Genomic DNA, 15,395 nt, shown 5'->3' with positions numbered 1-15,395 from the left:
AGCCATAAACTCTTCAACTGCCACATACAGTTTGTTAACTGCTAATAATTGTTTCGACTAAAGAGGGGCGGTCTGAATGGAACTTCCTCGCGCGCATGCGTCCTTAAGAGGACTTCTTACCGAATGTACCGCGGGAACTCCGCCCCTTTGGAACAGCTGCGAGGAAGCAAGGAAAAAAGAGAGAGTGAAATGGATACATTTCCCGCCAATCAGCGCTCAGGGCCCTGAGCGCAGCCACCGTAGCAGCCAATGGGAGGCCGAGGATTGCAGCGCTGGAGGCTTTGAGGACGTGGCTTGGACTTGCGTCTTCCTCCCCCTTCCTTTTGATCCGTCTTCAAGTCTCCCTCCCCCTCCCCCCCACCTTGATTTCAAGTTGATCACACTTTCAGAAGAGGGGGCCCCGTTTTGCAAACAATCGCGGGGAGCCATGGCTTATCCCCCTGGCTATGGGGGCCCAGGTAAGACCTTGAGGGGGACTCGGAGGGGGGAAACGGAAAGGGGGTAACAGGCCCCGGACGTGGCTTCAATGTTGGGGTGCCGATTCCCTCCCCCGCGCAGTTGTATCCAGACAGTATGGAAGAGGGGTCTGATGGGGGTGGCGCTTGCCTCGGGATGGGGGGGCCTTAGCACCAAAAGACCTTTCTCTTTCCCCGCCCCCGATAATCCTGTTGCTTCCGAAGGTGAGCACAGTGGAAGGGGCCTTAAGTCGGCCGCAGAGCAACGTGCTTTTTTGGCTCTCGGACTGGGTTCAGTTCCATAGAGACTTATAATTATAACGTCCTCTTTGCTACGTGTTCTGCCCTCGTGGATAAAAGAGAGACTTAGCCTCTTTCACAAATCCTTAGTAAAAAAATAAATAAATGTTGGTGCTTTCGTTTTATTTCTGGTGTGTTTTAAAAATTATTATTACTAGTCCTGGGTTGTATCCCAACTCAGTTCCACTTGGGATTTAACTGCTGGAATTAATGGACCTAATTTAGTCATGCTTTTTAATTTAAGTGGGTCTATTCCAAACTAGCACTGGATACAGTTTGTTGTTATTGCTATGTGACGTGCTGTAAAAGTTGTGGGTGGGTGAGTGTTTTCCTTTTTTTGTTTTTAATTGATTTTCATTATACTGTACAGTGGTACCATGGGTTACGTACGCTTCAGGTTACAGACTCCGCTAACCCAGACATAGTGCTTCAGGTTAAGAACTTTGCTTCAGGATGAGAACAGAAATCGTGCGGCGGCAGCGAGAGGCCCCATTAGCTAAAGTGGTGCTTCAGGTTAAGAACAGTTTCTAGTTTGTTTATTCCGATAATGAATTCCTGGGATTCCCAGTTAAAAGGGGGGGAAGGCTAGGGGGAACCACTGCCGGGTTGATAATAACACTGGGTTAGTCTTGTCTCGCGAAAAGGAGGGTTCGCTGGTCTCTTGAGAGGTTTGTAGCAGTGGGCTTTAAGGGGTAGTTTAGAAAAAATGATGAGGATTCCTGTGGAGCTTCTCAATGAGAATTTGGGAGCCTGTGTGGGTGTCCAGTCACTGCTGAACTACAACTCCCATCATCCCTTGCCATTGCTCATGTTAGCTGGGGTTGATGGGAGTTGAAGTCTAACTACAACTGTGTGGCTCTTTCAGAGTAAAGCATTGCAATCTTTACTCTCTCCTCCCCGCACCCCCGGTCTCAGATTGTAGAGTTGGAAGGGACCCCAAGGGTCATCTAGTCCAACCCCCTGTGCAATGCAGGAATCTTTTGACCAACGTGGGGCTCGAACCCACAACCCTGCGATTAAGAGTCTCATGCTCTACCGACCGAGCTATCCCTGTCTCCTCTGCCTTTGGCAAACCTCATCCGCCAAGTCGCCTTTCTCTCAAGATTTCTACCCTTCAGATACACAAACGCTCAGTCTTCCGTCTCTCACCTCCCACTTGGTTCTCTGCAGGCGGAGGCTTGGAAGAGACTCTGTCATGCTTAGCAAGAAACCACGTTGCTCCTTTCCTTCCCTACTCTCAACCTTTGGGCTCAGAAACAGTGTTTCCTCCTGCTGGAGGCCTTCGCAGGAGCATAGACGTTCTCGCTGGGCTTGCCTCTCTTGGCAACTGTTTTGTCGTGGCCCCAAAACTCTCTCGTTGGGCAGGGGCCAGGTAGCTTGGCCTCGTATCTAATCGGCAGCCTCCTTATTACAGGGGGATAGTAGTTTCCTTCCTGAAGGAGCTTAGTCCTCCTGAGATTCTTATCTACCGTTGTGAAACAGAGCTGAGCATCCTGTAAGGAAATAAACCACATATTGGCCTTTATAATAATTGTGCTCAGATAAGATCCTTGGGTTAGGGACGTGGGTGGCGCTGTGGTCTAAACCACAGAGCCTTGGGCTTGCCAATCAGAAGGTCAGCGGTTCGAATCCCCGCGACGGGGTGAGCTCCCATTGGTCAGTCCCTGCTCCTGCCAACCTAGCAGTTCGAAAGCATGTCAAAGTGCAAGTAGATAAATAGGTACCCCTCCGGCGGGAAGGTAAACGGCGTTTCCGTGCGCTGCTCTGGTTCGCCAGAAGCGGCTTAGTCATGCTGGCCACATGACCCGGAAGCTGTACGCCGGCTCCCTTGGCCAATAAAGCGGGATGAGCGCCGCAACCCCAGAGTCAGCCATGACTGGACCTAAGGTCAGGGGTCCCTTTACCTAAGATCCTTGGGACGTTATGTAACCCATGGTAGATGTTTGTTCTTCCAAGCTCTTGTAAGGGTGTATCTGCCCATCTGATAGGCCTTCTTTTAAAAAATTCTCTCTCCTCCCTACTAAAACTCTGTCTCTTGTAGGTTCTAAACACAGGACAAGGATCCCTCCCGTGCCGCAGAACGCAGATGCCCCCCAGCTTTTTGACGACACCAGTGCAGCCTACGGCCCCCAGCAGCCGGGTTACCCGGCCCCAGGCATCGACATGGGTTTCAACCAGATCTTTGCCGACCCCGTGGCCAACGTAGCGATGGCCTACGGCACCACCATCGCATCTCAGGGCAAGGACATTGTGCACAAGGAGGTAGGAAGAGGCATTCATCCTATGGACAAGGCTTGGATGTCCAAAACGCTGTTAGACGTCTTCCTAAACAGTTGTGGCTTCCCCCAAAGGACTCTGGGGGCTGTAGTTTAAGTGTGCTGTGAGTTGGTAGTTCCCAGAGTGGTTTAGCAAGTAGTCTCTGTTCCCAGGGAAAGCTGGGAATTGCAGCTCTGGGAGGAGGCTAGGGGTCTCCGAACGATGTCAGACTACAGTTCCCAGGTCGTCTGGGGGAAGCCTGTATAAAGTGGTACAGTGCTGCTTTTAATGTAGGGTGCACATGGGGCCCTAAAGCCATTGTATCATAAGCTTCCATGGCTGCATATTTCCTTCTGTACCCCCAAAGATTCCTGGGAACTGTAGTTCACCCCTTGCAGAGCTACAATTCCAAGCACCATTAGCAAATAATGGTGGAAGGGGGAGGCCATGGCAAAATTCTTTAAATGCGTAATGCAGGTGGGGCTGAGCTTAGGCTTGGTTCATTCTCCCCTTCTGGGTTTTGTGTGCTTCCTGTGCTCTTAACTAGCTACAGGTTTTGCCCCCCCCCTTCATGCTTTTGGGACCCCCTCTCTAATATAAAACACACATTTTTTTGCCAGCATGCTACGAAACTGGTGGAGGGGAGGGATAGGGGAAGAGATATCATTATACAGTGGTACCTTGGGTTACATACACTTCAGGTTACAGACTCCACTAACCCAGAAATAGTACCTCGGGTTAAGAACTTTGCTTCAGGATGGGAACAGAAATCGCGCAGCCCCATTAGCTAAAGTGCTGTTCAGGTTAAGAACAGTTTCAGGTTAAGAACAGACGTCCGGAACGAAATAAGTACTTAACCCGAGGTACCACTGTACTTGCCCACACAAAGTCTGCACCTATAAGCAATGTGTTCATAAGTTGTGATTGTCGTCGTATCTTCCATCCATTGAATGAAAGGAGCCATAGATTTATATTCCCAGTACATCAGTATCGGTTTTTTTGGGTGTAGTAAGGGCACAGAGAATCCATTTATCCTGTCCAGTTGTCAGATTCCTTACGGAATCATAGAATTGTAGAGAAGGAAGGGGCCACAAGTGTCATCTAGTCCAACCCCCTGCAATGCAGCAATGTTTGGTCCAATGTGGGGTCGAATTCATGACCCTGAGGTTAAGAATCTCACACTTATCAGCTGAGCTATCTCCCAGGTATAGTAGGTGTGTAATTCAGAAGAATACTTTCCTCTGAGCTGGATAATTTTTCATTCTTGAATTTTGCTTCCATCAGATCCATCGGTTTATGTCCATGAACAAGCTGAAATACTTCTTTGCAGTGGACACCACTTATGTGATGAAGAAGCTCGCCCTGTTGGTGTTTCCTTATGTACACCAGGTACAGATAGGGAGGTGGCACTTTGCCCGCTGTTTCGGTTTGGGGGTCTTGGTTTTATTTATTTACAGCTTTTACATCCCGCCCTTCAGCTGGAAAAGGCCCTTCATAGTGGTGTACAGTTCTGAGATGGCCCCTCCCTGCCCTCAGGCTAACCACCGTATAAAGATACGTCACGTGAGGAAACAGGAGGGAGGAGGGAGGAGGAAAATAGCAAGCTCAAGCACAGGTTTCCAAAGTTACAGTTCTTAGTGTTAAAGTCTGTGTCAGTGGCAGTTCTGGCACTCTTGCCCTTGTTAAAGACCAGTGCCGCTTCCATGGATGAGATCCTGGAGCAGAGCAGGTGACAGACGTCTAGTTCAGGAGGACAGGACCGTTTCTGCCACATAGTTCTTTCCTCAGACTGATAACTTGGCAGCAGTTAGGATAATCACAGGAAGGGACTTAAAGGGTCATTATAGCAACTTAGAGACTACGCTGCTGGATTCCATTCTCTGCTATTGGTGGATGGGGGAAAGAATCTGGGTGTGTTCAAAAAAGAGAAGACATGTACCCACAGTATTTCCAGGCACGTACAGAGTGCCTTTCCCATGCCATTGGCCTGGGTGGTGGTTGGGGATGATGATGATGATAATAATAATAATAATAATAATAATAATAATAATAATACTACAGTGGTGCCTCGCAAGACGAAATTAATCCGTTCTGCGAGTCTCTTCGTCTTGCGGTTTTTTCGTCTTGTGAAGCACGGCTATTAGCTGCTATTAACGGCTTAGCGGCTTTAAGAAAAAGGAAACAAACTCGCAAGAACTCGCAAGACGTTTCGTCTTGCGAAGCAAGCCCATAGGGAAATTCGTCTTGCAGAATGACTCAAAAAACGGAAAACTCTTTTATCTAGCGAGTTTTTCGTCTGGCGGGGCACCACTGTAATTATTATTATTATTATTATTATTATTATTATTACTCATACTTTGCCCATCTGACTGGGTTGCCCCAGCCACTCTGGGTGGCTTGCAACAAATTAAAAACACAGCAAAACACCAAACATTAAAAACTTCCCTAAAGAGGGCTGCCTTCAGGCATCTTCTAAAAGTCAGATAGTTGTTTATTTCCTTGACATCTGGTGGGAGGGCGTTCCACAGGGCGGGCGCCACTACCGAGAAGGCCCTCTGCCTGGTTCCCTGTAACCTCACTTCTCACAGCGAGGGAACCACCAGAAGGCCCTCGGAGCTGGACCTCAGTGTCCAGGCTGAACGATGGGGGTGGAGACGCTCCTTCAGGTATACAGAGCCAAGGTGAAGTTTTACAAAATTATGCATGATACAGAAGAAGTGGATAGAGGAGTTTTTTTCCTCCCTCTTTCATAATAACTGGAAATGGGGGTCATCCAGTGAAGCGAAGTGGTGGTAGATTCAGGACAGGTGAAAGGGAGGGCTTCTTCACCCGGCGTATGTAGTTAACTATAAGGCAGGTTCCTATGTTTCTAGTTATGTCAGCCATTTATTTCAGAACCATGAGGACTGGCATCTTAGAAGGCAGCTTCTTATGCTCCTACGTTTTGTTTGAAAGGGACAGCTTGGGTGCAGGATACCTTAAAGATCACTTGAGAGGCCTTGTATCCCAGCTCAATCACTGAGATCGTTTGGAGGAGAGCGGCTTCCTATTCCTCTGTGTTTCAGCCTGGCTTCAATTCAAAGTTGGGCATTAGGTTGTCGAACACGCTTCAGTCAGAGATGCGGCAGGCACCCTCGCTGTTAACTTTCATGAGTCTCTTGAAGACTTTTTAATGCTATCAGGCCTGGGCAGATGTTTCAAGTTTAATTCGCCTGTCACCTCAATGCATATGTGTATTTTTTTAAAACAAAATCTGTGGTGCTTTATGTTTTAACAGTGAATGCTGCTCAAATATTCTACAATACAGCTGTACAGTGGTACCTCGGGTTACATATGCTTCAGGTTACAGACGCTTCAGGTTACAGACTCCGCTAACCCAGAAATAGTGCTTCAGGTTAAGAACTTTGCTTCAGGATGAGAACAGAAATCGTGCAGCAGGAGGCTCCATTAGCTAAAGTGGTGCTTCAGGTTAAGAACAGTTTCAGGTTAAGAACGGACCTCCGGAACGAATTAAGTACTTAACCCCCGAGGTACCACTGGACAGGAAAATAAAAATAAAATATCTGCGCTTTTCCCACCTCATCTTCAGTGCCATTTGAGAACAAATGTGAACCCCCCTTTAAAAAAATAATAATAGTGTTTTGAAACAGGTTTTGGGCAGCCAGCTCTCACCTGTGCCTATTATTGTTCCTCTACAGAACTGGGAAGTCCGCTACCACAGAGATGTCCCCCTCACGCCTCGGCAGGACATCAACGCTCCAGACCTCTACATTCCTAGTGAGTGGAGGCCCTCTCTTGAACATAGGAGGGTTTCTTTATTTATTCCTTATTTTACCGTTAGTAACAACCCAAAAGTACAGTAGCACAGTGTTTCATTGTACCCTATTCAAAGCAAACAAGCAATCAGTAACAATAGAAAGAAATGGTAGCACACCAATATAAATCAGACCATCCTTATTTCCTGAGCTGGCGTGGAGGGTGAATGTTTAGCACTAGAGTACGAAGCACAGGAAATAAAATCTCACCTGATGACAAGAAAGCATTCTGGATCCACCGCCAGCTTTCTGTACCCCCAGAAACACAGTTTATTTTTTTCTGTGGTAGCCAAGGTCCACAAGTTTTTTTGGGTTGTTTTTTTTTACCACAAATGCATATTTTTTTCCAAGGTTTTCCATTACTGGGCTGCTGAAATCCTAGCTAATGTCCATGCCAAACTTTTTTTATAGTGTCAGAGTTTTATGTTGCCTGTCTACATACAGTGGTACCTCAGGTTACAGACACTTCAGGTTACAGACGCTTCAGGTTACAGACTCTGCTAACCCAGAAATAGTACCTTGGGTTAAGAACTTTGCTTCAGGATGAGAACAGAAATTGCGTGGCGGCAGCGGGAGGCTCCATTAGCTAAAGTGGTACCTCAGGTTAAGAACAGTTTCAGGTTAAGAACGGACCTCCAGAACGAATTAAGTTCTTAACCTGAGGTACCACTGTATTGATAGTTTTTGGGAAAACTGAACATGTGATTCATAGCAGTGTTTCTTGATGTTCACCTCCGCCCTGGCCTAATACCCAGGGTTTTTTTAGTTTTAAAAAGCACTTTCTAAAGCAGAGGAGGGGAGTGGTTTTCAGACTGAGGGCCACATTTCTATGTACGCAGCCTCCTGGGGGCCACATTCAATTTGTGGGCAGGGCCAGAGGAATAAGTGTATTAGGAGACATCACTATTCCTCTCACGGAGCTCCCAAAGTAGCTTAACAATGAATCCCTTTTCACAGGGAGCGCTGGATATTGCAGCTCTGTGAGGGGAAATTGGGGGCGGTGTCTTCTAACAGCTCTCAGTACCCTTTACAAACTAGGTTTTCCAGGATTTGCTGGGGGACTCCCATCACTGTTTAAAGTGCTGTGGTCCTGCGGAGCGGCCGCCGAGACCACATAACGCCGGTCTCGAAAGACCTACATTGGCTCCCAGGACGTTTCCGAGCACAATTCAGAGTGTTGGTGCTGACCTTTAAAGCCCTAAACGGCCTCGGTCCAGTATACCTGAAGGAGTGTCTCCACCCCTATCGTTCTACCTGGACACTGAGGTCCAGCACCGAGGGCCTTCTGGCGGTTCCCTCACTGCGAGAAGCCAAGTTACAGGGAACCAAGAGAATAGCAACTACCAGACTTTTAGAAGGCATCTGAAGGCAGCCCTGTTTAGGGAAGCTTTTAATGTTTGATGTATCTGAAGAAAGCTCATACCAAGAACTAACTTAGTTGGTCTTTAAGGTGCTACTGGAAGGAATTTTTTTATTTTGATGTATTACAGCATTTTAATATTTTTTTTGGGAAGCTGCCAAGAGTGGCTGGGGAAGCCCAGTCAGATGGGCGGGGTATAAACAACAACAACAACAACAACAATAATAATATATTGTTGTTGTTGTTGTTAAATGTGCAGCACAGATGGGACCCAGTTTCCAAAGCAACAGAGTTAAAGAAATCGTAGGTCTTGCTTCGAATTTTTAGTCTCTCTCTTAGAGCAGGGATGAGGAGACTGTCTCTCTGTGGCTGTCATTGGACTCCAGCCCCCATCATCCCAAACCTTTCGTCACCTGGGCTGATGAGAATTACAGGTTCCCTGTTCTTGTTTAAGAGTTAAGCTAGACAGGATAGCTAATTATAGTAGAAGCTAACTCTCCCCTTTCCATCCCTGCCACCCTGGAAAACTGCAGTTTGTTCCATCAAAGTGGCTAGTTCTCATGAGTGTGATTCTTATTCTTCCCCTCTCTCCAGGTATGGCTTTCATTACCTATATCTTACTTGCTGGGATGGCACTTGGTTTACAGAAAAGGTAAGCGACGAGGTTTCCTCCCCCCCAAAAAACCTCTTAATTCCCACATCTGGAGTCACAGATTCCTTATTCCTGCTTCATTTCATAAATTGCCCTCTGTAGTAATGGTGCTAAATAATCATAGAGTTGGGAGGGACTAGATGGCCCTTCCAACTCTATGATTACAAGTAGGCAGAGATGCTCTTGTAAAACTCGACTTCCTTCCTCCTCTTTCTGTGGTTCCTTACTTTTATTTTTATCATATCCTGCATATTACAATTTAACTTATTCTTTTCTTCATCTACTTTGAAACTGCATGTTATTGCAATAATCCTGCCAATGTCCGCATCTGTTTACAATTTGTTTTTTTAAATATTCAATAAACCATTTCCATGCTTTTATAAAAAGTTTGTTATCTTGATTTCTTATTTTTCCGGTAAGTTTCACCGTTTCTGCATAGTCCACAAGTTTTTGTATCCATTCTTCTTTCATTGGGACTTATTTCCATTTTCGGGTAGATAACATTCTTGCCGCTGAATAAATTTATATACTGTTTAGGTAGTTCTACCCCTATAATTCCCAGAAGAAAAGCTTCTGTTTTTTTTCTGGGGTTTTTTACAAATGTTATTTTAAACATCTTTTTCAGTTCATCATATATCATTTCCCAGGAAGCTTTAACCTTGCCACAAGACCACATAGGATAAAAAGTACCTTCCTTCTCTTTGCATTTCCAACACTTATTCGATTTTGATTTATACATTTTTGCCAGTTTACTTGGTGTTAGATACCATCGATATAACATTTCCATATAGTTTTCTCTTATTTTTTTTTATAATAATATTTATTAAAGTTTCACAGACAATAAAAAGTTTCAAAATTTAAACATAAGAAGAACTTCAAGAATAAAAGCATACAAGAACAAAACATATAAAGAAATACACAGTAAAAAACAATTAGCAAAAGAGAAGTTTCTTGACCTCCTCACACCTCCCATTTTGTATTCCAGTTCAAATATTAAATTCAGCAAATCCTTACCCTCTAGCATTTATCCTTTATCAATCCCCATTTACATTTTCTTAAAAATCTTTTTACCAATACCACTTCTTTTCAATCAGACATCATTTTAACATTCCTTAATTTTACAGTGCTTCTGCAAGTAGTCTTTAAATTTCTTCCAGTCTTCCTCCACCGACTCTTCTCCCTGGTCACGGATTCTGCCAGTCATTTCTGCCAATTCCATGTAGTCCATCACTTTCATCTGCCATTCTTCCAGTGTGGGTAGCTCCTGGGTCTTCCACTACTTCACGATGAGTAGTCTTGCTGCTGTTGTTGCATACATAAATAAAGTTCTATGCTTTTTTGGCACCAATTGGCCGACCATGCCCTCCATATAGTTTTCTCTTAAGCCATAGCATGCTGTGAATTTTATATCCGTATTCCACAATCGTTCCCACGCTTCCATATCTATATTATAACCAATATTTATTGCCCAATGTATCACTGAGGATTTTACTTGCTCCTCCTTTGTCTGACAATCCAGTAATATCTTAGACATTATAGACAGCACATCAAAATTGCATTCCAACAGCCAGACTCCTCTTGCATATTTATGTTGGTTCCTGACATTCATTCCGTTCTGCTCTTTCTGCCTTGTTCCTTCCTAGGTTTTCACCAGAGGTCCTCGGCATGTGTGCCAGCACGGCGTTCGTGTGGGTCGTGATTGAGGTTCTCGCCCTGTTGCTGGGCCTGTACCTTGTGACGGTCCAGAGCGACCTGGGCACCTTTGACCTGCTTGCTTACTGCGGCTACAAATACGTTGGGTAAGTAGGGCTCTCCCTTCTGCCTTGTGGCCGGTACAATGTTGGCCTAGCGTACTGGGAAGGAACCATAAGCCCTCTGAATATTGGATGGACTCCAGCTCCTATCAGCCCAAGCCAGCAAGGCCAGTGGTCAGGAATGACGGCGGCTGGGGTCCAGCAATATCAGGAGGGCCACATTTCTGGCCTAGCGGTCCTTGGGACCATAGGAGGCTGTGTTTACGTGAGGTCAGACTTCTTGTCACATGTTCATCCAACTTGGCTCTTCCACTTGGGGTCTTGAGTGGTGTTTAAACTGACGCTTGTATTTTCTTCGTTGCGGCTTTAATGTGGCTCAGGACCACAATACCTCAAGGATTGCCTCTCCTCACATAAACTGAATCAGACCCTGCAATCACTCTCTGAGGCTCTTCTCTGTGTGCCCCTCACTGGGATGTCCAGAGGGTAGCAACATGGGGACGGGCCTTTTTAGTGGTGGCTCCCTGCTTGTGGAATGCTGTCCCCAGCGAGGCTCACCTGGCACCCTCTTTATCTAGTTATAGGCACCAGGCAATAACTTTTATTTAGTGTGACTTTTGGCCCTTAATTAGAGTACCTGTGGCCTCTTTCAGTGGGGCTGGATCTGTAAGACCTGTCTTTTGTGTGTGTAGTTGTGTTTTTGGTTTGTGTTTTGAAGTGTTGTGTTTGCTGCAATTGTTTATAGTGTTTACCTTGTGTCTGTAAGTTGCTTTGGGTCACTTTTGTGAGGAATATACAGTGGTGCCTCGCAAGACGAAAATAATCCGTTCCGTGAGTCTCTTCGTCTAGCGGTTTTTTCGTCTTGCGAAGCAACCCTATTAGCGGATTAGCGCTATTAGCGGTTTAGCGGCTATTAAAGGCTTAGCGGCTAAAAGGCTATTAGCGGCTTAGCGGCTTAGAAAAAGGGGGGGAGCGAAAAAAATCGCAAGACTCGCAAGACGTTTTCATCTTGCGAAGCAAGCCCATAGGGAAATTCGTCTTGCGAAGCGCATCGAAAAACGGAAAACCCTTTCTTGCGAGGCATTCGTCTTGCGAGGCATTCGTCTTGCGGGGCACCACTGTACAGAGTATTATTATTATCCACCCCCCTTTTGCAATGACTTCGCCACACACCTCCATGCAGTGTTGTGATGGCATCTCAGTGAGGTGCAGCCCTCTGAATGTTATTGGACTCCAGCTCCCATCAGCCTTAGCCAGCAGTGATCAGGGATGATGGTAATTGTAGTCCAGCAACACCTGGAGCACCATCCACATTCCCCATCCATTCTAGGTCCTGCCACTCTCCAAAAATTCTCTATAATGTGCCTCTGGGCATTTGCCAAATACAGCCACATCCTAATGTCCCATCCATGTTCAGATGGGAAGCAAAGACTTCTGACTCAGAAGGTGAATGTACAGGCAGCCTTTTAAAAACACATGTGCACAGACATATTTATTTGGTTAAATTTGAAATTGTGATATACATTTAAATTTTATAACTGAAAAGATTGTTCTGGGGAAATATCCCAACACAGTAAGTTAACAAATATGTGATTGATATCTGCAGTATCTATCCAGAGGGTCTGTACAATTATGCTAGAGTTGCCACATTTCAAAAAGTGAAAATTAGGAGACAAGTTGTTGAGCTCAAAAAAAAAACCAACCCTGAAGTTTTTGAGCTGTTTTTAAGGAAAGTCGCCAAAATCTAGACTTCAGACATGGGTTTCCATACATGGGTTTTCCTGGACATTTAAGTGAATTCTGCCTGGACACTGTTTCTGACTGCTGACTTTTGGCAGCCCTAAATTATGCATACACATAAATGTCACATATAAGGAAACGGAGCAATGGATCCAAACTACAAGAAAGAAGATTCCACCTAAACATTAGGAAGAACTTCCTGACAGTAAGAGCTGTTCGACAGTGGAATTTGCTGCCAAGGAGTGTGGTGGAGTCTCCTACTTTGGAGGTCTTTAAGCAGAGGCTTGACAACCATATGTCAGGAGTGCTCTGATGGTGTTTCCTGCTTGGCAGGGGGTTGGACTCGATGGCCCTTGTGGTCTCTTCCAACTCTGATTCTATGATTCTAGTCCTGCAGTTACCTTGTTTAAAAACTACCGCCATCTGCTTTTACTAATAAACATAATTTTTGCCTCCCATAATGCTTCCAGTATTACTCCCCCAAAATTTTAAGTTGAACTTGTATGATTCCAGCGCCGAATATATTTATGCCAACAATTTTAAGAATCTCCCGCCCTCACGATTACATCATTTCCCCAAAGTTTCTTTTTAATATGCTCTGCGTAGGCACCTTTGTGTCCCGGCACCTCGTAAGCTTTTAAAAATTTCTATAAAGCTTTCAGTGCTGAGAACTGACATGCGTCTCGCCTGACTAAAAGGGGGTGATTGGCAGAGATCTTAACAACAGCTGTGAATCTCAGAATGCTGGGTGTGGATGACATCCTTGACAGGAGGGGATTTAACAGCCATTTCCTTCTCCTCCTCCAGGATGATCCTAGCTGTGGTGGGCGGCCTCGCATTTGGCAGCAATGGCTATTATATCGCCTTGGCTTGGGCTTCCTGTGCTCTTATGTATTTCATGGTGAGTACTGGGATCTGGGCCCTAGCACTCCCAGGGTGCTGTGGGGCAGGAAGTCTCGTCAGCAGGCCTTTCCCGGGGACGTACAGAGTTCCTGGTAGATCAGACCAAAGGGAATGAGGAGCCTGCGAGCTTCTGCATGCTGCTAGACGACAACGACACTCACTTTTAAAACATTTATGGCACCACTTAATAATAATAATTTATTATTTGTACCCCGCCCATCTGGCTTGGTTTCCCCAGCCACTCTGGGCGGCTTCCAACAAAGATTAAAAATACATTAGAATGTCACACATCAAAAACTTCCCTGAAGAGGGCTGCCTTCAGATGTCTTCTGAATGCTAGGTAGTTGTTTATTTCTTTGACATCTGGGGGAAGGGCATTCCACAGGGTGGGCGCCACTACCGAGAAGGCCCTCTGCCTGGTTCCCTGTAACTTGGCTCCTCCCTCGGCGCTGGACCTGAGTGTCCGGGCAGAACAATGGATGTGGAGACACTCCTTCAGGTATACTGGATTGAGGCCGCATATGCCTTTAAAGGTCAACACCAACACTTTGAATTGTGCTTGGAAATGTACTGGGAGCCAATGTAGGTCTTTCAAGACCGATGTTATGCGGTCTTGGCAGCCGCTCCCAGTCACCAGTCGCCCACTCTTGCTTTTACAATAAAGGAGGGTGGGGAGAGAGGCGAGTCTTCTTCCTTAACCTCTGATGTGGGGCATATTTCCTCTTTCTCAACCAGGTACGCTCTTTGCGGATGAAGATCCTTCCTTCAGTGGTACAGGAAGGGATAAGCCGGCCTAGCGGGAGGGCACAGATGTACGTCACCCTAGCAGCCGCCGCCTTCCAGCCTCTGATCCTCTATTGGCTGACTGCACAGCTGGTTCATTAGGCGACGTGGAGGAGAGGACCCGTCCGTGGCGGCCCCAACGTTTGCCTGGGGGGGGGGATGGCTTTGCAAGGACCCCTCTCTCTTCCTGCCCTCTTATTTCTCCCACCCACCACCCCCAAATTCCCTGAAGTACACACTCCACTTCTCCCTGGCCGTCCAAATCCTGGGCCTCGCAAAGGAGGACGGGGGCTCCGCTGACGCAAGGAATGATGCCGAATAAGGGAGGTGCCACGGCCTCTCGAGGGGCTCCCTGCCCCCCACAAAATCATGAGAGCGGAGGGGAAGTGAGGACTGTCTAAACTATCCAGGCTTGACACTGCCTGCCCGTCCACCCCCACTCGGCTTGACTCCCAAATCTGTGGCCTGTTCCATTTCCACTGGTCGTTGCAAACGTCTCCTTGCTTGGGGTGTTCATGGGGGCAGACTCAGATAGGGTGGGGCAGGGTTGTTCCAGACACTTCCCCCCAACCCCTTCGTGCTCCTGGGAGCACTTTTGCTATGCAAAGAATTTTTAAGAACATGACCTCTGGTGTATTATTATTGCCTTCTGGAGCAAAGCACCCTTTTCCCCTCTTCTGAAAATCAGCTGGTTTACTTTAAATGACTTCTCCTGCTTGCCCCCCACCTGGTGGTCTTTTGACCCCCAGCACTACCAGCTGAGTATTGACAGTGCACCCCCCCAAAAAAACCCCCACCCTCTGCTGTTGTGTTGTCAGAGAGCAGAGGCCCTCACCTCTCAAGGACTGTGTACTACTGGTCATAACACTTCAGATGCTGTATTGTTGAGATACTTTCAAACTATTCCCCATTTGTTTTCTTTATATATATATATATATTAATCTTTGCTGGGGTTTTTTAAAAATGTCTTTACTGCCACAGATACAAGCCAGCAAAGAGGTGGGTTTGGGGAGACAGGGAGGTGTGGGGGGAAATCTTAACGAAATCTGCAAAGCCGCTAAGTTGTGTCTTGTAGCCAACTTTCAGAGGAAAGACTTCGCATTTCAACTTTCCCCCCATCTGTTTATGGGAGAGTTCGTTCTTGGAAGCGACGATAAAAATGTGCTTGACAACTTGTGCGTGTGTTCACATTTCATCCGGCTGGGGGGGTGGCTGCCAACTTTCTCCCTCCCCCAGCAAAGCGCCTGTGCTTCTTTATTTTAAGAATGGTGTGTGACTAAATGAGCTTTGCTTGATCTAGTACCACCGCGAAAAGCAACCCCTCATGGTTTTCTCTTTGGGCACATTCATACCATAAAGGGGCATGATAACACTTTG

At 46.4% G+C, this 15,395-nt stretch overlaps 1 protein-coding gene across 1 annotated transcript; it reads left to right on the top strand.

Moving 5' to 3' along the window:
- Positions 1-258: 258 nt before the first annotated feature.
- On the top strand, positions 259-15,190 carry YIF1A (Yip1 interacting factor homolog A, membrane trafficking protein). The gene is made up of 8 exons (XM_082202509.1): positions 259-458; positions 2,797-3,017; positions 4,296-4,400; positions 6,710-6,788; positions 8,781-8,838; positions 10,482-10,637; positions 13,140-13,233; positions 13,971-15,190. The coding sequence occupies exons 1-8, from the start codon at positions 428-430 to the stop codon at positions 14,118-14,120; spliced, it is 894 nt and encodes a 297-aa protein (XP_082058635.1). The 5' UTR covers positions 259-427; the 3' UTR covers positions 14,121-15,190.
- The last annotated feature ends 205 nt before the right edge of the window (positions 15,191-15,395 follow it).

This window comes from Podarcis vaucheri, assembly GCF_965113315.1.
Source record: "Podarcis vaucheri genome assembly, chromosome: 16".
Lineage (NCBI taxonomy): Eukaryota > Metazoa > Chordata > Lepidosauria > Squamata > Lacertidae > Podarcis > Podarcis vaucheri.
Note: the sequence above shows the minus strand (reverse complement) of the source record. Positions and strands in the feature narration are given on the sequence as shown.

Bases quoted from the DNA above. Each gene is read 5' to 3' on its own strand.
- YIF1A (XM_082202509.1), top strand. From the start codon at position 428: ATGGCTTATCCCCCTGGCTATGGGGGCCCAG. The intron at 459-2,796 runs GTAAGACCTTGA...TGTCTCTTGTAG, and splicing joins CCCTGGCTATGGGGGCCCAG to GTTCTAAACACAGGACAAGG. The intron at 3,018-4,295 runs GTAGGAAGAGGC...TGCTTCCATCAG, and splicing joins AGGACATTGTGCACAAGGAG to ATCCATCGGTTTATGTCCAT.